The 24,533-nt window shown below is 49.9% G+C and overlaps 2 protein-coding genes across 3 annotated transcripts; both read left to right on the forward strand.

The window, feature by feature from the left end:
• Positions 1–114: 114 nt before the first annotated feature.
• On the forward strand, positions 115–9,707 carry LOC146426049 (heterogeneous nuclear ribonucleoprotein M-like). Of its 2 annotated transcripts, XM_085040773.1 has the most exons (13): positions 115–254; positions 337–430; positions 1,107–1,301; positions 1,611–1,764; positions 2,690–2,739; positions 3,026–3,086; positions 4,983–5,084; positions 5,658–5,702; positions 6,128–6,202; positions 6,624–6,722; positions 7,041–7,819; positions 8,187–8,238; positions 9,294–9,707. In XM_085040773.1, exons 2-13 carry the CDS (start codon positions 353–355, stop codon positions 9,455–9,457), a joined length of 1,854 nt encoding a protein of 617 aa, XP_084896899.1. In that variant the 5' UTR covers positions 115–254; positions 337–352; the 3' UTR covers positions 9,458–9,707. The 2 variants fall into 2 exon arrangements, with proteins under 2 accessions (XP_084896899.1, XP_084896900.1); XM_085040774.1 differs by lacking the exon at positions 4,983–5,084.
• Positions 9,708–10,520: 813 nt separating this feature from the next.
• Positions 10,521–23,861, forward strand: TIMM44 (translocase of inner mitochondrial membrane 44). Its single transcript, XM_085040238.1, has 13 exons — positions 10,521–10,590; positions 11,723–11,827; positions 12,243–12,413; positions 12,855–12,935; positions 13,392–13,541; positions 14,001–14,140; positions 14,774–14,859; positions 15,764–15,856; positions 16,746–16,870; positions 17,770–17,820; positions 19,539–19,628; positions 21,679–21,789; positions 23,336–23,861. Exons 1-13 carry the CDS (start codon positions 10,567–10,569, stop codon positions 23,453–23,455), a joined length of 1,347 nt encoding a protein of 448 aa, XP_084896364.1. The 5' UTR covers positions 10,521–10,566; the 3' UTR covers positions 23,456–23,861.
• The last annotated feature ends 672 nt before the right edge of the window (positions 23,862–24,533 follow it).

Consider the following 24,533-nt stretch of genomic DNA (forward strand, 5'->3'; position numbering starts at 1 on the left):
GTCGGGATTTAGTGTTTGTTACAACCTCAGAGACCCCAGGTTAATCCTGTTAAGGCCTAAGAAATTATGGAATTCCAGTATTGGAGGCTTGCCTGTGTAAGGTTACATTTATTTTCGCTGGTAGGGCTTAACTAATGTGATTTGGCTTTAATAATAAAAGATTTGTGTGTGATTTGGGCTTTTACTAACTTTATTTCTTCTCTCTTGCCTCCTCCCTGTGACCGGCCTGGGAAATGACCTCACCAGGGATGCGCGTAAGTTCTTCCTGAATTTATACCAGAAATCCAAGGAGACTTCTTCAAACCAAACATCCTGAGCTGTGTTGTGTCCCCACAGGGTGGTTGAGTTCAAGATGGAAGAGAGCATGAAAAAGGCTGCTGAGGTTTTGAACAAGCACAGTCTTGGTGGGAGACCCCTGAAAGTGAAAGAAGTAAGGAGTGCATGTGTTCTGGCAGAGCTGGAGTGGGAAGGGTTAAAGAATTGTTAAAGATTTAGGGCTGACTCAGAGGATAATGGACAGAAAGTAGGGCTTAAATAGGATTAAAAAAACCCCAACCAATCAACATTTTTTTCATCATTTAAACCACTGCTAAACTCGTGGTTATCAAGACTAAACTTGATTTGAGGACGAAGCAGGAGTTTGGCTTTTCTTGCAGTTCCTTTGTCAATGATTTGACCCAAAACCTCCGTGAGTGTTGTTTGCTCTTGACCATCTTCCCTTTGAATTCTGCATCAGAATGGGTGGATTCCACCAACAAATCCATGCAATCAGCTCTTCTCTGGAACACCTCAAAACTCTATTTATATTCTAATGGCATTGGGGGTTTATCAGGCTTTGGAACGGGTGCAACTGAGAGATTATTGTTGGTATTGATAATGGATAAACACATTGGGAATCAGAAATAACCTGAGGAGGAATAACTTGATAAAGGGTGCTGGGTGTTGAATAGAATAGAATAATCAGGCTGACAGTGATAGGGAAGCAGGCTGGGAATCTGTAGGGAGCAGCTAGCCTGGAATGAAGGGAAACAAACCCTGTGTGTGCCTGTTGGAGCCACAGCTCTGAAGGAGGTGACAGCAGGATCTGAGCATTGCTGTCCCCCCAGGACCCCGACGGAGAGCACGCCAGGAGAGCCATGCAGAAGGTGATGGCAGCAGGAGCGATGGGCATCGGGCCTGGCCCTGGTGGCCCTGGCATGATCAACATCCCCCCCAGCATCCTGAACAACCCCAACATCCCCAACGAGATCATCCACGCCCTGCAGGCCGGCAGGCTCGGCAGCACTGTCTTCGTGGCCAACGTGAGTGTGGGGAATCCTGAACCTCCTCACTGGGGCAAACTGGGAGGAAAAGCTTTGGGTTCATCCCAGCAAAAGTTCATCTGGCTCCTGTTGATTCTCTGTGCTGAGGAGGTTCTAAATCAAGTTTATCTCTCTGCCACAGTGTCTGTAAATTGGGATTTTTGAACAAACCTCTGTACTTTATTTATTTAAATTTTATCTCATCTCTGCCAGCTCTTTAATGCCAACACCAGGAGAGGACATGAACCCACCAAAGCTGTTTTCTCACACAAATCTCTCTTGCATTTCCACTAATCCCCTGTTTTCCAGCTGGACTACAAGGTGGGCTGGAAGAAGCTGAAGGAGGTGTTCAGCATGGCTGGAGTGGTGGTCAGAGCTGACATCCTGGAGGACAAGGACGGCAAAAGTCGTGGCATTGGCACTGTCACCTTCGAGCAGGCCATCGAGGCTGTGCAGGCCATCTGTATCCTTGGGCACAAAACTGGGAATGGGAGAAACAACCCAGGAAACACAGCAGGGGGAGAATGGAAATTGCACTCTGAGGGAGGATATTGCCATGGCAGGGAAGGTCAAGTCATAGCGGATGGAAAATGGAGGGAAAAGTGAAAACAGACAAAATTCTGTCTTGAAAAAATGGTTGTACTTTGCTCAGGATCATTAGCAAAGGAAATTCTCTTTCCCACACGGATAAATGTACTTCTATCCCAAATAAATTTCCATCTAAGTAATATTAAAATGCAATTCTTTGGAAAGATTTGTCTTTTTGGAAGGAATGGAACAGATCCCTGTGCCCAGGCACACAGCTGGTGTTTTCCTCTCTTCCCTGTGTCCTTCCACTGGCCAAGCAATGATTTGCTGCCTAGAAACCAAAGAGCAATAAAATTCCAGATATTACTCACTCACCTCCTGGTTATGGTATGGAAAGGAGGGAAATATTCCCCTTTTCCTTCCCAGAGTTTCTGTTTTAATGTTAATTCCCTTCTGCACTGCACCCACTAAAGCTTGTGGGAGCCAGGCTTGGCTAATGGATTTGCTGGCATGGCACACTTCAAAATTTGGGTGGTGCTGGGGAACTTTTCATTGTTTTCCCCTGTTTTCAATGGATAAAGTGCCTGAGAAAACATTTAAACATTTGGGCTGTTTTGGAGTCACGTTTTGGATCTCTTTGTGAACTTCACTAAAAGTGTGTTTTTACCACTTTTTAATTTCAAAAGCCATTTTTTCCGAATGTTTGATATATTTGGATTTCCAAGCTTTATAGTTTTGGAGAAGGCAGAAGGATTTGTGGTAACTGTGAATGATAATTGAGGATATGGGGTTTTCTGAGGGGTTTTGTGCTCCACATCAGAGCTCTCAGTGTCCAAACAAAGATCCTTAGCAACCCCCAGCAATGTTCAATGGGCAGCTGCTCTTTGACAGACCCATGCACGTCAAAATGGTGAGGAAATCCCCATTCCCACTGCTTCCTGAGCTGGGAATTGCCCTCCTGAGCTGGGGGATTTGTGCTTTCAAAACACAGAGGGTGAAATGTGTGATTCGCCTGATTCCTACTGAACCGATGCCATCAGGGAAGATTAATTTGGAATATTTGGCTAAAAGACAAATCAAAACTACAGTGAAGACTGCTTTAACCTGAAATTTCTGTGTTTGAATTAAAAATTCTAAGAATCTGGAAATAATTCCCTACTTCCCTTGCCAGCTTTAATGTGTTGAATTCCTTTTAGGACGAACGAGCTTTTCCCAAAGGAGATTTCTTCCCTCCAGAGCGACCCCAGCAGCTCCCTCGTAAGTGTCCCTGCATGATTCAACATCTTCTGCTTTTTATGTGGCTGTTCAGCACCTGGCAACCAGTCCCAGCCCCAGTAAAACTCTGGCTCAGAGTGGAAAACTGGGATCCAAATTCCTGAATATTTTCAGAAGGGGGAATAGTGAAGAAGAGCTGCTCAGTGATATTTTTTCGGATACTTCTTTCAGCTCATGGCTAGAAGCTTGTCTTAAAACATTCACCTTCTCAAGGCTTCCAGAGCTCTCCATTGCAATTCCAAGATCCCAATGCCTTCTGTTAATGGTGGGATTCAGTGGAAACATAATGAATCAGTCAGCACCTCCTTTTGTGGTGCTCTGGGAATAGAACGTTTTTCCCTTCAGTTGAAAGGGCTGAATTCAGGACCTGAGAGTCTTCCAGGTCTTCAAATTTCCAAAGGGGATCTCAGCAATGTGTTAAATAAGGAAAGAAGAGGGAACCAGGCTCTTCTTGGAGATGCAAGAGGCAGAAAGCACCGAGCAAAACCCAGGAGACTGGAAATTCAGAATAATTGGCTGCCCCAAGCTGCTCCTTCCAACTTGGAGTTGGAATGAACTAAAAGATCAAGTCTAGAACAGCAGTGGAAATCCAGAGGCTCCATGTGGACGTGAGGGAACGTTCCTGGGTTGCTCAGAGATCCTGTGGAGTCTCCATCCTTGGGAATTCTCCAAAACTATGGATGTGATCCGAGCTCACCAGCCTGGGCTGAGCTGCTGCCCTCCAAAGGTCCTCCCAACCTCGGCCATGCTGGGATGAGACACTGGAAATCCTGAAGAGAAGAGTTGGGATGGGAAGGGAAGAGCTGGAGGCTGAATTTGTTTAAATGCAGCAAATTTGGGGCTTTTAATGTAATTTTAACTGTCCTGGGCTGTGGAAGTGGATGAAATTTAAGGTCCCTTCCAACCACATCCAGTCTGGGATTCTGTGGATTCAGACAGATGCTCTTTTCTTCCTGGGACACAGACCTGCTGTGTGCTGCTAAATTATTAGTGATCATTAATTAGCACTTCCCTAGTTGAGCTTTCAGTGTCTGTCAAGACCTTCCTCAGCAGCACTCTCACTGTAAGGACGTTGCTCTTCTTCAGGACAAAGTCATTGGGTTCCAATTCCATCCCCTTGGTGTAAAACCTCCCAAATCCTCTGGAAGCCTGGATTTTGGCCTTTACTGGGGCGGGGAAGGGGGAACTTTGTGCTGTTTTAAAACAAGATTCAACACTCCTGTGTTCAGTGCTGAGCTGGAAACGAGGGAATCCTGCCAGGCAGAGGATGCCATAAACTGCTCTTTGTGCCAAGCAGAGAACTTTCTTCCTGCTTCAGGGGGGGAAAAAAAGGCTTTTTCTTCTTTCTTGGGGAATCCTTGAGGCAGATGGAAATCATGCCTGGGAATGTTGTGTTCTGTTTGCTCAGAGAGGCTGGCTGTGTGCTCAAAATTCCATAGGTGGCTGTCATTGATCCATAGGCTGCACCTGAATTCAATCACCTTTATTGACAATCAATCCAGAGTGATAACTGTGCAAAGCTTTAGGAGATCTTTTCTCCCAAATTGCCCACTCCATCCTCCTTAGCTGAGGAGTTTGCCCAAACAAAGCAGTGTTCTAGCCAGTTATTTTTCAGGAGTCAGCTCCAGAGCAAGTTTTCTCAGCAGTAAGATGGAAATTTAAATATGGAAACAAATAATTGGAGATAGTTTTGAGCCTATTTCAAGACACATCTACTCTCGATTTACTCTACACTCCCCTGCTTCCAGTACACACCCCAAAGGGGGGACACAGCAAGCTTTTTTTGGAGAATGAAAGTCAATTACTTAAGAAATAAAACTTGCTGTTTTGTCAAACTATGGAAAGAAGGCTTTTTTGATATCTGAATATTTTCTTCAGATGGTCTTGGTGGTATTGGCATGGGATTAGGACCTGGAGGTCAACCTATTGATGCAAATCATATAAACAAAGGCATGGGAATGGGCAACATGGGACCTGGAGGTAAGAAGATTACTCCTATGCTTTTGTTTCATGAGAGCTTTAAGCTGTGTAGAAGGTAGATAGCTTTGTTTGCCTCCCCAAAAAGTTGGAAGTTTCTTAGGAATGTTAAAGCCAAATGAGTTTTTTTGTTCAGCTTGATAATGGAAACTTGAATTTAACCAACTGCTCCATATTTTTTTTTTTTTCCACTGTGGTCAAGACACAGCTCTCATTTTCTGACTCTTGAGCATGAGCAGCAGACACTGCAAAGATCCATGAAACTCCAAACCATCTCTCACTTTTAACACTTCTTAGTGGGCTTGCAAATCTTTGGTGAGGATCTGTGGAAATAGCACAAGTTTCAAAGAGCCACCTAAAAAGTAGCACACATTCAGCTTTCCATGTCAAAAATGCCAGTGGGTTTTTCCCTTTTGCTGCTTGATTTTCTGAGCAGGAATGTTGGAATCTCCTCAGAGTTATCCCATGTAAGCTCTTCAGTCCAAACCATGGACTTGTGTGGTTTGATTTCTGCAGCCTTTGGCTGAAATTTGTTGGGTGACATCTGCTATATAAAGCTTTCTCTTTTATTTTGAGGAATGGGAATGGAAGGCATGGGCTTTGGAATGAATAAAATGGGAGGTAAGCTGTGCTTTTTGATCTGTTCATAGCTTGGCCTTTGTGAAAGTCCTGTAGATTGAGTTGTGTGTGTGTGTGACAGGAATTTGAGTGCTGGGAAATCACCAATTCAGTAAGAATTTGGTCCTTTTTGGGTATTCAGGTGTGTGGGAAGGGTGGATACATCCCATAAAACATGGCCTGTGCTTCCTTAGTTCAGGAGATCTGGAAAGATCCATCCCTGGGGGTTACAACTGGACCTTCAGTGTCCCAAACTCCATAATTCCATTATTTTTGTAATGCTCTGTCCAAATCCTGACTCCTTTTTGGGAACTGCTGCTGTGGAGTTGTCTTGTGCCTGTGGGGATGTTGTGTGGGAGCAGCTGCTGTGTGTGCCATGTGGAGCTGTAAAGCACTGCTAAGGAATCCCTGGAAAACCTGTTTTTCAGGAATGGAAGGTCCCTTCGGTGGCATGGAGAACATCGGTCGCTTCCCAGCCGGGATGAACATGGGCAGGATGAGTGGTAGGCACTGCACTGACTTCTTGCCTCTCCTGCTGGCTTCCCTGGGAGGAATTTTCTCATTCCAGGAGCCTCTTCTCCATTTTATTGGGATAACCTGGGGCTTTTCCAGCTGACTTCATGTCCCCAAGTCCCTCTTGTGGCCTCTGAGCTGCACAAACCAAGTCATTTATTGATGAAGGGTTAAATCAGAAAGCTTGTGGCTCTGTGGAATCCCCTGAAAGGCTTTTCCAGAGCCTTACGTGTTTGGGATAAATCCTGCTTTTCCTTGGGGTTTTGGGCTCATAAAGCCACCACAGAGTGATCAGGAGAAAATAACAAAAATCTGGTTGTGCGGTGAATCTTCTGAATGGTTCCTGTGGTGAAATGTTCTCTCAGGGGACATTTAAACACCCTGAAAACTTCTCCAATTCCACTTTTCCAGAGATGGATCGTGCCATGGGAGGAGGATTTGAGAGAGAGTTTGGAAGAAATGAGATGGGAATGTCCCGGAGTTTCGGAGAGACCTTGGAGAGGGGAATAGGTGAGTACAGTAAATTAAATCCATTTCCTGCCTTCTTTTCATCCCTGAACTGCTCATAAACATCATGGGGGTTTTAAAAATAGAATAGAATATGGGGTTTTTAATAGATTTGCTGTAGGGATTTGGTCAAAGCTAAATACTCAGGGAGTGCAGAAGGACATAATAATGGGGCTGTGAGATGGGACACCAAGTCCTCATACACAAAGCTCCTGGACTGATGGAGCTCTGAGCAACGGGAATCTATCCCAGCAGAGCGAGCAGCTGTTGAGATTTCTGTTTCCCTGTCCAGTTCCTGATGCTGTCTGTGCTGTGTTGCAGGTGGTGGAAACGCCAGCATTCCCATTGAGAGGATGGCCCCCGGCATCGACCGGATGGGCTCGGGGATCGAGAGGATCCCGGCCGGCATGGGCCACGGCATGGAGAGGGTGGGCTCGGAGATAGACAGGATGGGGCTGGTGCTGGACCGCATGGGCTCCAACGTGGAGCGGATGGGCTCGGGCATGGAGCGCATGGCGCCGCTGGGCATCGACCACATGGCGCCCAGCCTGGAGCGCATGGGCCCCGCCATGGACAGGATGGGCTCGGGCATGGAGCGCATGGGCTCCGGGCTGGGCTTCGGCATGGAGCGCATGGGCGCCGCCATGGAGCGCGTGGGGCCCGCCATGGACAGGATGGGGCAGGGCGTGGAGCGCATGGGCGCGGGCATGGACAGGATGGGGCTGGGGCTGGAGCGCATGGTGCCCGCGGGGATGGGCGCGGGCATGGGGCAGGTCATCGAGAGGATGCCCGCCGGGCTGGAGCGCATCGGGGCGCCGCCCATGGACAGGATCGGGATAGAGAGGATGGGGGCTGCCCCCATGGACAGGATGGGCCTGGAGCGCATCGGGGCCACCAACATGGAGAGGATGGGGCCGCCCATGGGGCAGGGCATGGGGGCAGGCATCGAGCGCATGGGGCTGGCCATGGGCAGCAACTTCGAGAGGCCCATGGACATGGAGCGGGGCAGCTTTGCAGGGAATTTTGCAGGGTCGCTGGGAGGAGCTGGAGGCCCTGCGCCCGGGGTGGCCCGGAAAGCCTGTCAGATATTTGTGAGAAATGTGAGTATTCTGCATTTCCTTCGCCTCCTTTTCCCTCCTCCCACTTTCCCTGATTGCCCCTTTTTCCTGCCCCTCTTCATCCTTCCCCACCTCCCCTTTCCCAGTCCCTTTCCCACCCATGGCATTCATTGGGATGTATTGATCTCATCCATGCTCAGTTCCAGTCACAATGTCTAATACTGGGTGCTGCCAAACTTTGGGGCAGTTGGAGCCATTTCCTTGCCAGGAGAGGAGCTCCTGGCTGACCATGATTCCATGGTTCTATGGCAGTGACTGTTCCTGGATGGGTTCAGTTTTTGGGGAGCTGGGAATGCCTGCAGGTTGTTCAGCAGAGCCTCAGTAATGGTTTCTTGTTCTTTTTCCACAGCTGCCTTTTGATTTTACATGGAAAATGCTGAAAGATAAATTCAATGAATGTGGTGAGTTTTTCTCCTCACTCTGAGAAATGAATACGAAAATATGGCCTGTAGATAACCCAGAGGGCAGATCAGATGGGATACTGGGAAGGAATTCCTCCCTGGGAGGGTGAGGAGGGGCTGGGATGGAATTCCTGGAGAAGCTGTGGCTGCTGCATCCCTGGAAGTGTCCAAGGCCAGGGCTTGGAGCACCCTGAGATAGTGGGAGGTGTCCCTGGATGCTCTTTAAGGTCCCTCCTAGCCCAGGCAATTCCATAATTTCATGGGAACCAAGCTCAGGCTGCACTGCCATTCCAGACAGAGCTTGTGCTCTGCTCCTTCCCTGTCCTGCTGCTGGGATAAATCCACATCCTGAACCGAGCCACTCCTTTAACACACCAACACAGCCAGGGCTGGGGACAGTCCCTGAGGAGGGGAATTGGGGTTTGGTGGACAATGAATGGCTGGAAAAGGAATGGTTGGGGACTGAATGGCTGGAGGAGGAATGAATGGAGAATGAAAGAATGGCTGGAAAAGGAATGGTTGGGGTGTGAATGGCTGGATGATGGAATGGCTGGAGAATGAATGAATGGCTGGAGAAGGAATGGCTAGGGAGTGAATGGCTGGAGAATGAATGAATGGCTGGAGAAGGAATGGCTAGGGAGTGAATGGCTGGAAAAGGAATGGTTGGGAAGTGAATGGCTGGAGGAGGAATGAATGGAGAAGGAATGGCTGGAGGATGAACTGGCTGGGGGAGGAACGGCTGGGGAGTGAATAGCTAGAGAAGGAATGGCTGGATGATGGAATGGCTGGGGGATGAAGGGCTGGAGAAGGAATGGTTGGGGAGGGAATGGTTGGAGAAGGAAGGGCTGGATGATGGAAGGGCTGGAGGAGGAATGGTTGGGGAGTGAATGGCTGGGAGGAGGAAGGGCTGGGGAGTGAATGGCTGGACGATGGAATGGCTGGAGGAGGAAAAGCTGGAAAAGGAATGGTCAGGGAATGAATGTCTGGAGGAGGAATGGCTGGACAGTGAACATCTGGAGCACCCCCAGCTCACCCCTCCTGTCCCCCCCTCGCAGGGCACGTGCTCTACGCCGACATCAAGATGGAGAACGGCAAGTCCAAGGGCTGCGGGGTGGTGCGGTTCGAGTCGCCCGAGGTGGCGGAGCGCGCGTGCCGCATGATGAACGGCATCCAGCTGCGCGGCCGCGAGATCGACGTGCGGATCGACCGCAACGCCTAGGGCTGTGCCGCCACATCCCTGCCTTCCTCTCAACCATCTTACTCTGACTGGATGTAAAGGTGTTCAGCCCCACCCGGTTGCTTTCTGGAGTAATTTTAAGTCCTTTTTTTAACTGAGGGAGCCCCCGTTTTACTGGTTTTTTGCATTGGAACTGCCATGTGCACAATCTTTTTTTGTAGTTGTGGCATCTCGTTGACCTGACAGATGTAAACAGTCTGACTTTGATAATAAATGCAAGTTCAAGATTTCAGTCACGGCATCCTTTCCTCTGCTCAACACCCCTGTGAGCTCAGCTCAGCCAGTTCCAATCTGTGCCCTGAGAAGTGTCAAAAGAACCAATGTTCCTCCTGGTTTCTGACAGAATCTGTCTTTAAAAATCTCCAGGTGCAGAATTTTCCCTTTCCTGTATCCCACCTGCTCCAGGAGACTCCCAGCTCAAGGTTCTTCTCTAGTGGTTAAAAATAACCAACCATCTGTTCCGTGTGTTGTTTCAGTGCCATGGGGAGGCCTGAGCTGAAACTGGGGTTAAAAACCTCTTTTTGCTCTGCTCTAGGGGTGTCCCGGGAGGTTCGGGACATTCCCGGGGGACTCGGTGGGCTCGGGAAGAGTCCGGGACATTCCCGGTGGGTTGAGGAAGGGTCTGGGGTATTCCCGGTGGGCTCGGTAACGCTCCGGTCCATTCCCGGTGGGCTCGGTAACGCTCCGGTCCATTCCCGGTGGGCTCGGTAAGGCTCCGGTCCATTCCCGGTGGGCTCGGTAAGGCTCCGGTCCATTCCCGGTGGGCTCGGTAAGGCTCCGGTCCATTCCCGGTGGGCTCGGTAACGCTCCGGTCCATTCCCGGTGGGCTCGGTAACGCTCCGGTCCATTCCCGGGGGTCTCGGTAACGCTCCGGTCCATTCCCGGTGGGTTCGGTAACGCTCCGGTCCATTCCCGGTCCATTCCCGGTGGGTTCGGTAACGCTCCGGTCCATTCCCGGTCCATTCCCGGTGGGTTCGGTAACGCTCCGGTCCATTCCCGGTTTCTCTCCCTCCCGCCGTTCGCAGCCAAGTGGCGCGGCCGTCGCGCGGCAGTGACGTCACCCGGCGGCGCCGCGCGAAGGTCACGGGGCGATGGCGGCGGCCGGAGGGTGCCGGGTGAGCGCGGCGCGGCGGGACAGGACAGGGCGGGACGGGACGGGACGGGACAGGGCCGCTCCGGGCCTGCCGGGGCACAGAGCACAGCGAGCGGCGCTGCGGGCCGGGGGGCAGCGCGGGGCCGGTGGTGCAGCCGCCCGGAGCGAGGCCCAGCGCCGCCGCTCCCTCACAGCCCGCAGGCCCGGCGCTGGCAGCCCGGCGGGGACAGCGGGACAGGGGACAGCGGCACAGGGGACACCGGGACAGGGGACAGGAGACACCGGGACGGGGGACACCGGGACAGGGGACAGCGGCACAGGGGACAGCGGGACAGGGGACAGGAGACACCGGGACGGGGGACACCGGGACAGGGGACAGCGGGACAGGGGACAGCGGGACAGGGACAGCGGGACAGGGGACACTCAGCCCGGCTCCCCGCCCCGCCGCGGCTCTCTGCTCCCTTCTGGCCGCTCCCGGAGCCCCCGGCGGGCACCGTGTCCGTGCCGCGGCAGCGAGCTGCAGCTCGGTGCTGTTGAAGGCCTTCCAGCCCGGAATTCCGGGAATTCCAGGATTCCCGGAGCTGTCCGTGACCCGAGCTGCTCCCTCGGAGTTCAGGTTTTCCCGGGAATGGCGAGAGCTGCACTCTGAGCTTTAACTCCCTTAAACTCCCCCTGCAGCATGAGCGGCTCGGTGGTTCTTCTGTGCCCAAAGTTAAATTTGGGATTAAGGATTCCTGCTCGATTTGTGCCTTTGTCAGGAGCTGCAGAGCCTCAGCCCTTGGGCTCGTGATCCTTAGGCTGTTCGTGAGGAAATACAGGTTTTTAAGGTGTGAATGTCACATTTCCCTGATCCTCACCTGCTGCAATCCCTGAGCTCAGCAATGACCTTTTCCAGGGCAGGAACTGCAGTTTTGACCTCGGCAGGGCAGCAGAGCAATCCAGGGGTTGCTCTGTGCCTTGGGGAAGCACAAACACCTAAAAGGGTCCTGAGTTTCCTTCACAGATGGGAAAAAGTTGTATTTGGAAGAATTTTCCCAGAAAAATCTGCGTGTTTCTCACGTTCCAGCTCCAGGATGGGTTTGTGCATCGCTGCTGTCCCAAATCTGGAGCTCTGGGATTGTTCCCTGAGCTCTGCTGTGCTCTTTTCCTTGCAGAAATGTCTCCTCAGTGGCCTGTGGCTCCTCTCCAGGCGTTACCCCATCCCTGCCTTCCCCAGGAGTGCCCTGTACAGGATCAGCCCTGCCTTGGGCTCCCCCCAGGTTGGTCCCACCTGAATTTATTTCATTTCCACCCCAAAAGTGTTTTCCTGGCAGAGTCCTGAGCTGGAGGTGGGTGTGACTCTGGGAAGCAGCAGTTCTGGGCTGGAAATTTTCACTTTTTAAAAGTGGAACTGAAGGGATTTTGGGGTTGCTGAGGTTGGATGGGGTTTGGAGCAACCTGGGGGTGGAGCTGGGTTGGATTTGAGGTCCTTTCAACCCAATCCATCCTGGGATTCCCTGCATTTGGGATTCCTCTGAAGGATCAGCTGCTGCTTTTCCCTATTTTCCACAAGTTTTAAAGGCAATTCAATGCTTGCCTTAAGTCAATCAACCTCCTGCCTTTGGAAATTGGATTATTTGACTCCTGTTGGACTGAATTCCTTGGGATTCTCCAACGTGGAATGGTTTTCTCCAGTCCAGATGCTACTCCTCGGGAGGAAGGAAGGGATTTATATCAGGTTTTGTGGAGAACATCAAGCAGGAATTAGCCAAAAACAAAGAGATGAAGGAAAGTATTAAAAAATTCCGAGATGAAGCTAAGAAGCTGGAGGAGTCGGATGCACTTCGGGAAGCAAGGAGGAAATATGTGAGTGTTCCTTGGTTTTATTGCCCAGTCCCTGAGCTTTTACTGCTCTCAGTGTAAATTTCAATCCAAAATTGAACTGTTTAGGAGAAGTTCTGCTTGGCTGGAAGCACTCAGTGCTAAATGGATGCCTCGGAACGTTTATTTGGTTTATTTATTTTTTTTTTTCCTCAGTGGAAAATCTTTCCAGCAGACACTTGGCTGCATTTCTGAGCAGATCAAATAATGAGGCACTAAATTGAACATCAAATGTTTCTTTTGCATTGTTCAGAGAGCTCTAAACATCATTATTTGCAAAGCTGAGCTGCTGCTGCTGCTGACTCAGGCAATGAGCTCCTGAAATGTTGCTTTTTTCTGCCCTCAATTCCAGCCTTAATGGATTGTGCTCCATCCAAGCTGGGTTTGAGTATTTTCTCTCCCTTGATTAATGTTTTTTTCCCCCAGAAAACCATCGAGTCTGAAACAGTGAAGACCTCAGAAGTGATTAAAAAGAAACTTGAAGAAATAACAGGGACGGTTAAAGAGGTAAAAGGACCTTTCCTTAGTGCAGCTCTGGTTTAAGCTGGAATTTTGGGGAGGTTGGAATTGTCATTTCTGGGGACAGTTCCTGCTGTCCCAGAGGTGATTCAGACCATGGAGATTTTAAGATGAAGAATTTAAGAGACATTGAGAAAATAATGGATTGGGTGTGATCAGGGGGCAGACAGAGCCCAGGGGGATTTGGGGATGGAGAAAACAGAGATCCAACCTGCCTGCAGCTCTGGGAACCCAAACCAGGACCTGGAGCTGCTGGAGAGAATCCAGAGGAACCCATGGAGATGCTCCAAGGGATGGATTCCCTCACTGGGAACGTTCACCTGGAGAGGAGAAGCTCCAGGGAGACCTCAGAGCTCTTCCAGGGCCTCAAGGAGCTCCAGGAGAGCTGGGGAGGGATGGGGACAAGGGGTGGATGTGGAATGACCTCTCCTGCTTGCCTTGCAGAGCCTGGATGAGGTCAGCAGGAGTGACCTGGGCAGGAAGATCAAGGAAGGCGTGGAGGAAGCTGCCAAAACAGCCAAACAGTCGGCAGAGTCAGTGACCAAGGGTGGGGAGAAGCTGGGCAGGACTGCAGCCTTCAAAGCCATTTCCCAGGTAGCCCAGAGCCTGGGGAACATCTCTGGGGGATCAGAAATCCAACATTCTCCTCCCACGGGAGAGCTGGGATTGCAGGTCTGGCACTGCCGGGGAAGTGTGAGCCTGGCAAGGCTGAGCTGCTGCAAGTGTGAGCAGCAGGCTGGGAGCTTCTCTCTGCTGCAGGATTTTAGCTCCCTGAAATCCTCCTCCTTGCAGGAAATGTGGGGAAAATCCAATGTTCTGTTGTCAGGCTGTAATTCCTCTTCTTGCAGGAAATATGGGGAAAATCCAGTGTTTTGTTGTCAGGCTGTAATTCCTCCTCTTGCAGGGAATACAGAAAAATATCCAATGTTTTGTTGTCAGGCTGTGGTTTCCCCATCCCTGCAGGTTTTTTTGCTCTCCCAAACCACCTCAGGAGGGATTTTCATCTCCTGGGGAATCAACAAATCCAAACCAACAGGGCTGTTTTCCTTGCAGGGAGTAGAAACTGTTAAGAAGGAGATAGATGAGAGTGTTTTGGGACAGACTGGTCCTTACAGGCGGCCGGAGCGACTCCGGAAACGGACGGAATATTCCGGAGAGAGGATCAAAGAGCAGCGAGTGTTCGAAGCCAATGAGTACGTCTGGAGTCCTCTGGGGGGAATATTTCCATGGGGAATTTGATGGAAAACTTCAGAGCAGGGCAGGGGTTAAAATCCAGGAGCTGTGGGGTGGGAGGAAATTCCCAGCAGGAGTTGAGGATCCTCAATCTTCCCGTGGTGAAACTGGAAATTTCAAATTCTGCAGTTCAGATTTAATGTTCAGAGGTGAAATCTGGAGCTGAGCATTTTGTGCTCTCAGCTCTAACTTCTTGCTGCAGTGAGGCTGGGCAGGGCTGAGCCTGAGCTCCTCTTTTCTCTGCTGCTTTGCTCCTCTGAGTTGAGTTTTATTTGTCTGAGGTTTTATTTATCTGGGGTTTTAATTATCTGGGGTTTGGTTTATCTAATGTTTTATTTATCTCTTTATTTATTTGTCTGGTGTTTTATTTATTTGGTGGATCATTTATGTGGCTATAATTGATGGGGCTGTAATTTACCTCATAATTTATGAGGCTATAATTTATCTCATCATTAACCTCATCGTTTATTTGCTGTCTCAGCCTCAGCAATGCCAAGTACTGCAGGAATATTCCCCAGGGTGATCTCTTCCTTCGTTACCAGTTAATTTTTCCCAAATATCCAGCTTTTATCCCTGTTTTCTGCCCTCTCCAGGGAGGCCATGGGCATGGTGCTGCATAAAGACTCCAAGTGGTACCAGCAGTGGAAAGATTTCAAGGACAACAATGTGGTTTTTAACAGTGAGTTCTCCAAACGAGCTGCACATTCCCTTCCCAGTCCTATTCCCGCCTGGGTCTGACTCCATCTGTGCCTCCAGCCTCAGCAGAATGCAAATCACAAATTCCCACCTCTTTCTGGGGGGTTGGAGGGGTGTGAAGGGAGGGAGGCAGAGCTGACAGCTCTGCAGCTTCTCCAGGCTGCTCCATCTGTGCTGCAGGCAGGCGTGGCTGGGAGAAGCCCCTGCTCCCCGTGGGCACTGAGTCTGAGCTCTGGCATTGCTCAGAGGGACCTCAACTCGTGGTTTTCCTGGTTTTTTTCCCTCATCAGCTTTGTTCTGGCACCAGGGAGAGGGAAGGCAGCTCTGCTCCTCCTGAGCTGGGGGTTGAAACAAGGAAAATCCTTAAAAAATCCAGAGAGTTTAACATAACTTCCAAATTGCTGAAAGACTTCTTTGAAAGAAAATCCTGAGGTCTTTTTGTGATGTAAAGGTGATCTTCTATATCATCTGAGGTTGTTTCTAGTGGAAATGCCCTGAATACAGTTCCAGAATTTGTGTTGGAAAAGCTCTCCTGGACCATTGAGTCCAAGCTGTGCCAAATCCCCACCTTGTCACCCCCAGAGCCCTGAGTGCCACCACCAGGGATGGGCACTGCACTGCTCAAAATGAGCCAGATCCTGAATTTCCTCATTCCACTGGGTGAACTCATTACCCAGGGGTGTTAAATCTAGAGTGATAGCAGAGGAGAAGTTCCTGAGAGCTCAGAATGTTGCAGAAAAACAGGGAGAAAAATGAGGGGAAAGTGGGGAGAAAACCAGCTGCCAGCTGGTGCTGAACAAAGGGATTTGGGATAGATTGGATCCTGCAGGATGTTCCCTGGCTCTGGATGAGCTGGGAGAGCTCTGCTCCCTCTGCTCCCATTGCAGGGTTCTTCGAGATGAAGATGAAGTATGACGAGAGTGACAATGCCTTCATCCGAGCGTCACGCGCTGTCACCGACCGTGTCACTGACCTCATCGGTATGGCCATGTCCTGGGCTCATCCCAGAGCCCATCGCAGAGCCCATTGTAGAGCTCATCCCAGAGCTCATCCTAGAGCTCATTGCAGAGCTCATCCCAGAGCCCATCACAGAGCTCATCCCAGAGCCCATCACAGAGCTCATCCCAGAGCCCATCACAGAGCTCATCCCAGAGCCCATCACAGAGCTCATCCCAGAGCTCATCCCAGAGCCCATCCCAGAGCCCATCGCTGAGCTCATCCCAGGGGCTCATCACAGAGCCCGTCGCAGAGCTCATCCTAGAGCCCATCGCAGAGCTCGTTGCAGAGCCCATGGCAGAGCTCATCCCAGAGCCCATGGCAGAGCTCATCCCAGGGGCTCATCACAGAGCTCATTGCAGAGCCCATCCCACAGCTCATCCCAGAGCCCATGGCAGAGCTCATCCCAGGGGCTCATCACAGAGCTCATTGCAGAGCCCATCCCACAGCTCATCCCAGAGCCCATCACAGAGCCCATTGCAGAGCTCATCCCAGAGCCCATTGCAGAGCTCATCCCTGAGCCCATTGCAGAGCTCATCACAGAGCCCATCGCAGAGTTCATCCCAGTCCCCATCACAGAGCTCATCCCACAGCTCATCCCAGAGCCCGTCCTAGAGCTCATCCTGGAGGCTCATCCCAGAGCTCATCCCAGAGCCCCTGGATCCACTCCTGCCGCTCTCCCCCATTGCTGCCAGCTCTGGGGAAATTCCAGAGCTGCACATGGATCCTTATCCAGGGGATGAGTGGGAGGACAATCCTGGGCTGGGATAAATCTCAGGTTGAGCTCCAGGTTGTTCCCAGGGTGACCCAAATTGTGTCCCCATTTCCTGGTGCTGGTGGCTGTGCTGCCACCCCACTGAGCTGTTTTTCCAGGGGGATTGTTCTCCAAGACAGAGATGTCTGAGGTGTTGACAGAGATCCTCAAGGTGGATCCATCCTTCGACAAAGATAGATTCCTGAAGCAGTGTGAGAGGGACATCATCCCCAACGTCCTCGAGGTGAGTCAGGATCCATTTCTTTATTATCCTATGTTTTTCCCTTTGTTATCCCATGAAATGTTATTTTTTCACTTCTCCGTTGCTAAAATAAAAAGGTGGGACAGGATTGGCTGCTCCAGCTCTGCACAGAACCTTGGGAAAGGAATTGGATCTCACATTTGCGTTCAAACTGTGAGATAATAAATGATGTTTCTGGCCTGAGAAAGAGCCAAGGAGGATCAGAGGGAAGTGGGGAGCCAATGGTGGCAGCAGAGGGATAAGGGAGGGAATTTGGGGTTCTAAATGATGTGGGATTTGGGAAAAGGAGTGAATGGTGACAAATGGTTCAGTGGTCCTTGAAGTGTCTGGAATTTGATGTTTTTAAAGACTTGGAGGGACGTGATTGATGTAAATGGATATAAATCCCTGTCAGTGCAGCAGCAAAGGGAATTGGGGATTTGAAATACAGCAGGAATTGTTCTGAAAGACTCAGGAGAGGCTGGAAAAACTGGAGCTCGAGGAGCCAAACCTGGGATTCTTCCGTTCCTAATGTGCCCTGAATTTTTTCAGCCTGGAAAACTGCAGCTCTGCTTCTGCTGTGTCCTCCTGCTCCTGTTTGATCCCAGGATTTCTGAGCTCTGGGAGCTCTGCTGACTCCCTGGGAGGTTTAACAGGAAGATTGAGCAGGAAGGTTCAGCTGGAAGCTTCAGCAGAGTTTAATTATCCAAAGGTTTATGTCCCTTGGACTGAGCCGCTCTGTTTTTATAGAAATCCATCCTGCTGTTCCCTTCTGCAGCTCCAATTTCCCCCCAGAGTCCCACAAAATGTAGGATTTAAGGTGTTTGGCTGCTGGAAGGGCTGGTTGGTCCCACTTTGGCACAGGAGGAGATTTCAAAGGTTCTGTTTGATTTCCTCCCCAGGCTCTGATCTCCGGGGAGCTCGACATCCTCAAGGATTGGTGCTATGAGGCGGTGAGTGAAGCTCCCAAAACTCCCCAAAATTTGGGATTCTCCCGTGAAAATGGGGTGATTTTCAGGGTTTTTTGCCTTGCAAGGTGTGGGAAGGGGCTGAGAGGGATTTTTCCATCCCTGACTTTGCCAGGAGGGTGGGATTAGACTCCTCTCAGGGTTTCCCAGTGACAGGACAAGGGCAGCAAACTGTGGGGATTTTTAGGTGGGAAAACTGTGGGAAATGTGGGAATTTTCAGGTGGATGTGAGGAAAAACATCCCACTGAGAGTGGGAACAGCCTGGGGAGTCTCCTTGCTTTGGGGTGACCTCCAGGATCCCCTGCCCTGCTGGGAAAGTCTGGATTTGGGATAAAAGCTGTTCAGAGACCCCAGATGGAGAGCTGAACTCAGATTGCTCCATGGAGCTGCAGTTCTGCAAATCCTCCTGGATCTGGGTGGGTTTTGGATCCCAGAAATGGGCTGAGCTGCCCCAAGAGGTGCTGCTGCTCTGAGGTTATCCCTGGAGCTCCACAAACACAATTCCACTGCAATATCCCAGCAGACAACTTGGAATTGCAGCCTGGCTGATCCCAGTGGGAATTCAGGAAACTGAATTTGGGGTTATTGCACAAAAACTGCTTTTCAGGCAGATTTTCCTTCTTGGGTTATCTCAAAGCAGGGAATTTGAGTTGGTTGGAATTCAGGGACTTCCTGAAATAAGAGCTTTCCAGACAATTTTTGGCGTTTATTTGGGTTTTCATTCCTCTGACATTATTTTGTCAGAGGGTCCAAAATAACCATGTTGTAAAATCCAAAATAATTGTGCTGTTCTATCCCAGGAGCTGAATTTCTCCCAGTGAATTCCCTCTGCTGTTCCTCACCACCAGAGGGCTGGGAGAGGCAATTTTTTTCCTATTTAATAAACCCTGATGAGCGTTTTTTATACCAATAATCCAGCCTGAAAGGAAAAAAAAAATAAATCTTCCCTGCTTGCAGCAGCCTTGGGAATGAGACCTTGGGATTGCTCTGGAGGGAAGCAGAGCTTCCCTGCAGTTTGTCAGACAAAACTCAAACATTTCCGAGGCTGCTGGAATTGGAAATTAAGCTGCTAAGTCAAGAATAATCAGTCAGATCAGCCAGGGGAGGAAGTGGGAATCCAATCCCTGAGAATCCAGGGGATAAAGGCTCTTCAGAGTCACCCCACAGGTGTTGAGCTCGTGATTCTGGTCACTAAAATCCCTGCTTTTCCCTGGTTTTTCTCTGGTTTTTTCCCTGCTTTTTCCCTGCTTTTTCCCTGTTTTTTCCTGTTTTTCACTGGGTTTTTTCCCCTGGTTTTTCCCTGCTTCTTCCCTGCTTTTTCCCTGGTTTTTCCCTGGTTTTCCCTGGTTTTCCCTGGTTTTCACTGTGGTTTTTTACCTGCTTTTTCTCTGATTTTTCCCTGCTTTTTCCCTGGTTTTCCCTGTTTTTTCCCTGTTTTTTTTCCCTGTTTCTCCTGCTCAGTCCAGTTGTGAGTCCCTTGGCTCTCAGACCCTCACATTCTGCCCAGGAAAAGTGGATTTTTAGTGAGAATTTGGTGAATCCCAAAGCATTCTCTGCAGTTCATCTCTTCCTTCAGCACATTCACACCAACCCGACTTTTATTCCTTTTTTGTGGCTCTTTCTAACCAGAAATTCCCTATATTTTTTTGGTGGTACAGAACAATTCCAAACAATTCCCAACCCCAGTTCATTCTCCCCTCAGACTTACAGCCAGCTGGCTCATCCCATCCAGCAAGCCAAGGCTTTGGGGCTCCAATTCCATTCCAGGATTTTGGACATCGACAACATCGACGTGAGTTCTCTGTCCCTGTTCCCATCTGGGGGAGGAATTCAACCCACCAGCTCAGGAGGGGTTTGTTTAGGATCATGAAGGTTGGAAAAATCCTCCAGGATCATCAAAGCAAACTTTCCTTGCTCTCACTGCTGGTTTTGGCCTCTGGGGTTTGGAATTTCTGCTTCCAGGGGGAGAATCCCATTGCTGGAAGGGAAAATCCCATTGCTGGAAGGGAAAATCCTACAGTTTGAAGGGAAAATCTCACTGTTGGGAAAATCTCATTGCTGGAAGAGGAAATCCCATTGCTGGAAGGGAGAATACTACAGTTTGAAGGGAAAATCCCATTGTTGGAAGGGAAAATCTCATTGCTGGAGGGGAAAATCCCATTGCTGGAAGGGAAAACCCCACAGTTTGAAGGGAAAATCCCATTGTTGGAAAGGAGAATCTCACTGTTGGGAAAATCCCATTGCTGGAAGGGAGAATCTCATTGCTAGAAGGGAAAATCTCATTGCTGGAAGAGGAAATCCCATTGCTGGAAGGGAAAACCCCACAGTTTGAAGGGAGAATCTCATTGCTGGAAGGAAAAATCCTACAGTTTGAAGGGAAAATCTCATTGTTGGAAAAGAGAATCTCACTGTTGGGAGAATCCCATTGCTGGAAGGGAAAATCCCACAATTTGGAGGGAAAATCCCACTGTTGGAAGGGAAAATCCTACAGTTTGAAGGGAAAATCCCACTGCTGGATGGACATTAAGGTCCTTCCCACCCAAAGCAGGGATTCTGGGATGATTTGCCCAAATCTCTGCACTTTCCTGGTGTTTTTCATTTCCCTTTGAGGAGGAGTTGGAGCTTTTCCTGCCCCACTTAGGGAGTGACAGGAATTCTGTCACCTCAGTGAGATCAGCTGCCAGTCCTGACCTGATTGGGGAGATTCCAGTGATCAGCCCTGGAAAAGAATCCCAAATTGATTTATTTTATTTTATTTCCTCCCCCAATCCCAGTGGGATGCACTGATCAGGGACATTCCAGCTCCTCCTGGAATCCCACAGGATTGGATGGATGATGTTTTGGGATTATTGATCCTAAAATATCCTGGAAATTGGGTTTGGGTGGGAAAAATGGGTTTTGATTCAGGTGGATTAGGGGATCAGGACCGTTGCAGAGGTGCTGAGATTCCCTCAGGGGACAGGAAAATCTCCCTATAAATAAATGTATTCCTTTGTGACACAGCCTCACGCCTGTCCTGGTGCTGCTCCCTTTATTTGGGGATAAAACACCATGTTTGGGAACATTTCAGAAGAGGAAAATCCTGCTGTCCCTGTGGTTCCTTTTGGGGCAGCACAGGCAGGAATTCCAGCAAAGCATTCCATGCTGCATTCCCACAAAAAAGATTTCCCTCAAAAGGCAGAAGGAGAAATCTGTTGGTTTTTTTTTTTTTTAATAAAAGAAAAAAGCTGAATTCTCCACTCCTCTTGCATTCCAGTGAATAAGTTCTTTAAATATTTAATGGAATGTCCTGGGAATAGAGGGAGAAAAAAAAAATCCTGGCAAACAGAAGGTTCTCACCTTGAAGCCTTTCTGGTACAACTTTTGTGGTGTTCAGAACAACTTCGTGGCAAAAATGGATTTAAAAGCAGGAGAAAAGACTTCATTTGATCCTCGTGGGTTCCTTCCAGCTCAGGATATTCTGATTCCAAGCGTTTCCTTCAGCAAATTCCGTTTTCTGGAGAGCAGGGTGTCTTTGATTTTTTGCTTCCTAATTGGAAATAATGGAGCAGAGCTTGTTCCCATTTCCCAAATTTATAGAATGGAAAAATTCCCAACCGTCTGGGGAAAGCTTTGAAGTCCAGATTTCCAAATCCCTTTTTCCCTTGGAATTTTTTTTTTTTGGGGAATCTGCTTTTTCATAACATCCAAACCTTGTCATTAATGGGTTTAATTAACCTAATCAAAGCAGCTCTGGGGGAGCTGGGACTGTCCAGCCACGGGGAGGGTGGGAATCCATGGAATTTTCCATGTTTTCCATGTAATTTTTTCCACGTTTTCCATGGAATTCTGTCTCCCTGCAGCTGGCCATGGGGAAGATGATGGAACAAGGACCTGTGCTGATCATCACCTTCCAGGCCCAGGTGGTGATGGTGATCAAGAACCACAAAGGGGAGGTGGTGGAAGGAGACCCGGTGAGTGGGGACACCTTTGGGGTCTGGGAAACGTTTGGGGTCTGGGAAAAATTTGGGGTTTGAGAAACGTTTGGGGTCTGGGATATATTTGGGGTCTCGGGACATATTTGGGGATTGAGAAGCATTTGAGGTCTGGGAAGCATTTAGGGTCTGGGACATATTTAGGATCTGGGATATATTGGGATCTGGGATACATTCGGGGTCTGAGACATGTTTGGGGTCTGGGAAACATTTGAGGTCTAGGACACATTTGGGGTCTGGGATGTGTTTGGGATCTGGGATGCATTTCAGGACTGGGACACATTTAGGATCTGGGAAGCATTTGGGGTCTGGGAAACATTTGGGGTCTGGGAAACATTTGGGGTCTGGGAAACATTTGGGGTCTGGGAAGCATTTGAGATCTAGGTCAACATTTGGGATCTCCCACTCCATCTCCATCCCATTCCCTGCTGAGTTCTCCTCCCCCTTTCCCTTCCCCAAAGGGCTCTGGGTGAGCAAAGCCCTCTGGCAAACAGGGTGGGAGCAGAGTTGAGTCACTGGATGAAAAAAAATCCCCAAATCCACGTTTTTAGCTCACACTCACACCAAATCATGCCTTGATTCCCCGAAAATCCCACAGGGAACTCCCACAGGCAGGTGTGGCTCATGCTGTGTGATTCTCAGGGAACTCAGCAGGGATGATTTATTGGAATCCTTGGCTGGAGCTGCTCCTTCCCCAGAGATCCCAGGCTGAGCCCAGGGAATCTCCCTCTTCCCAGAGGGAGTGGCAGCAGCTGGAAAAGCTTCCTGGAATTTCTTGATTCCCAAATTTCTCTCTCCAAGCAGCTCCAACCTGCCCTGGGTGGCACTGATGGGGACAGTGTGGAGCTGGCACTTCCCAGCGCCTTTTCCTTTATTTTTCCTTTATTTTTCCTTTATTTTTCCTTTATTTTTCCTTTATTTTTTAATAATTTTATTCATTAATACAGGCATTTAACAAATATTGGCTTTTTGCAGCCCTGGCCTTTAGTCCAGGCTGGAAAAATGGGATTCACTTGAAAGATGGAGCTCATCTGGGCTGATTCACCAGCAGGGCAGGAAGAGCTGATCCAGTGCTTCCCTGCATTGAATTCCTGCATTCCTGGGAGATAAATATTGATGGGATAATTATTGAACAGGATATCAAAGTCTGTTTGCTGTCGGATTCCTCTGGAGCTGCAATAAATCAGGGAGAGGCATTAAAATTCTCCAGCAGAACCCAAACTTCAGCTCTAATCAACTCCCTGGGGCTGGGTGGAACTGCTGAGCTGCCCCTGGAATATCAAAATATCAAATATCAGGGTTATTTTGGGGAAAGGGGGGTTAAGATCCAGTTGTTAAGGTTCTTTGGAAATATCTTTGCCCAAATTAAGGTGCATGGAGTATTTTGGTCTCTGACAAGGGGAGCTTCAAACCCACAGAATTCCCATTGGAAGGAGTTCAAAGGTCAGCTCAGCATTCCCAGCTCTGGCAGGGAAGTGTGTCCATTCCCTGCTGATTTTGGGGGGTTTTTGGGGTTTCCCTGCAGGACAAGGTGCTGAGGATGCTCTACGTCTGGGCGCTGTGCCGGGACCAGGACGAGCTCAACCCCTACATGGCCTGGAGGCTGCTGGACATTTCCTCCTCCAGCACGGAGCAGGTGCTCTGAGCAGGGCTGGGCAGCCCTCCTGCCCCTCTGCCAGCAGCTCCAGCTGGCAGCTCGCCCTGGACTCCGTGAGGAACAGGTTTTTTGGGACAGCAGGCTCCTGGTTATCCCAACCCCAGCCCCTGAGGGAATGGGGGAAATCCCTGCTCGGCACCAGGGGAGCTCAGAATGGGAGGTGAAACTGCTGCTGGTGCTTCTTCCTCGTGCCTCAAGGAGCCTCCTGGGGCTTCCCAGTGCTCCCCCAGCCCTGGGAATCGCAGGGAGCTCTCATTGCCACCCGCTGGATCCTCGGAGATCCTGGAAAGGAGGAGGTTGGCTTTGCTCCTGGCTGCCAGTGTCCTGTCCTCGTGTCCCTGCCCTCGTGTCTTCTTGCACTTTCCCAAGCCAAATACAGCCAGGACTTTGCACATGGAGCTGTTGGATGCTCGGGGTGGTGCTGGGATGGGGGTGATGCTGGAATGTCCAGGGATGAGGTTTGGATATCCACAGCTGGGCTGCTGCTGCTGCTCCTGTCCTGCTCCTGGTGTCACCAGTGCCACCGAGAGCCACAGCTGTGTCCCCTGGGCTGAGGGTGTGAGGAAGAGCACAGGGAAACTCTGTATTTTCCTGTTCCATCTCATTCTCAGGAGGAAAGCTGTGCTCCTTGCTCAGCTCTGGATGCAGCTCTGGCTTGTCTGCTCCTCATCCCTGCACAAATCCAGGAGCAGAAACTTCCCCAGCCTGCTGCTGGAGCGTGGGGTGAAATTCCCTTTCAGGCCAAATCTAAAAAATGGGGGTTGAAAATCCCAAATCATAAAAAAAATCCCCAAAATTCAGGTTGCAGTGGCAGCGTTTGGTGGGGTTTGGGAACCTCTCCTTCCTGGGATTATCCCTGTGGGGAGGAGGAGCTGGGGAATGTCTGGGGAGGGAGCAGGAGCTGCAGGATTTGGGATTCTCCTGGAGGTGTTTGGGGGAAAAGCTGGGATTGCTGTGGTGCTGAGGGTGAGGCAGGACAGCTCTGCCGTTGTGATTAAAGAGAATAATTCCAGTTCCTCCTTCTCTTCCGAGTGTCCAGAGCTTGAACATCCCTGGGATCTTCCCG

The sequence above is a fragment of the Lichenostomus cassidix genome, chromosome 28 (assembly GCF_008360975.1).
Source record: "Lichenostomus cassidix isolate B80296 chromosome 28, HeHo_3.0, whole genome shotgun sequence".
NCBI classification, from domain to species: Eukaryota; Metazoa; Chordata; class Aves; order Passeriformes; family Meliphagidae; genus Lichenostomus; species Lichenostomus cassidix.

Bases quoted from the DNA above. Each gene is read 5' to 3' on its own strand.
- LOC146426049 (XM_085040773.1), top strand. From the start codon at position 353: ATGGAAGAGAGCATGAAAAAGGCTGCTGAGGTTTTGAACAAGCACAGT. The intron at 5,085-5,657 runs GTAAGAAGATTA...TTTTATTTTGAG, and splicing joins GGGCAACATGGGACCTGGAG to GAATGGGAATGGAAGGCATG. The intron at 5,703-6,127 runs GTAAGCTGTGCT...CCTGTTTTTCAG, and splicing joins TGGAATGAATAAAATGGGAG to GAATGGAAGGTCCCTTCGGT.
- TIMM44 (XM_085040238.1), top strand. From the start codon at position 10,567: ATGGCGGCGGCCGGAGGGTGCCGG. The intron at 11,828-12,242 runs GTTGGTCCCACC...GGTTTTCTCCAG, and splicing joins CTGCCTTGGGCTCCCCCCAG to TCCAGATGCTACTCCTCGGG. The intron at 21,790-23,335 runs GTGAGTGGGGAC...GTTTCCCTGCAG, and splicing joins AGGTGGTGGAAGGAGACCCG to GACAAGGTGCTGAGGATGCT.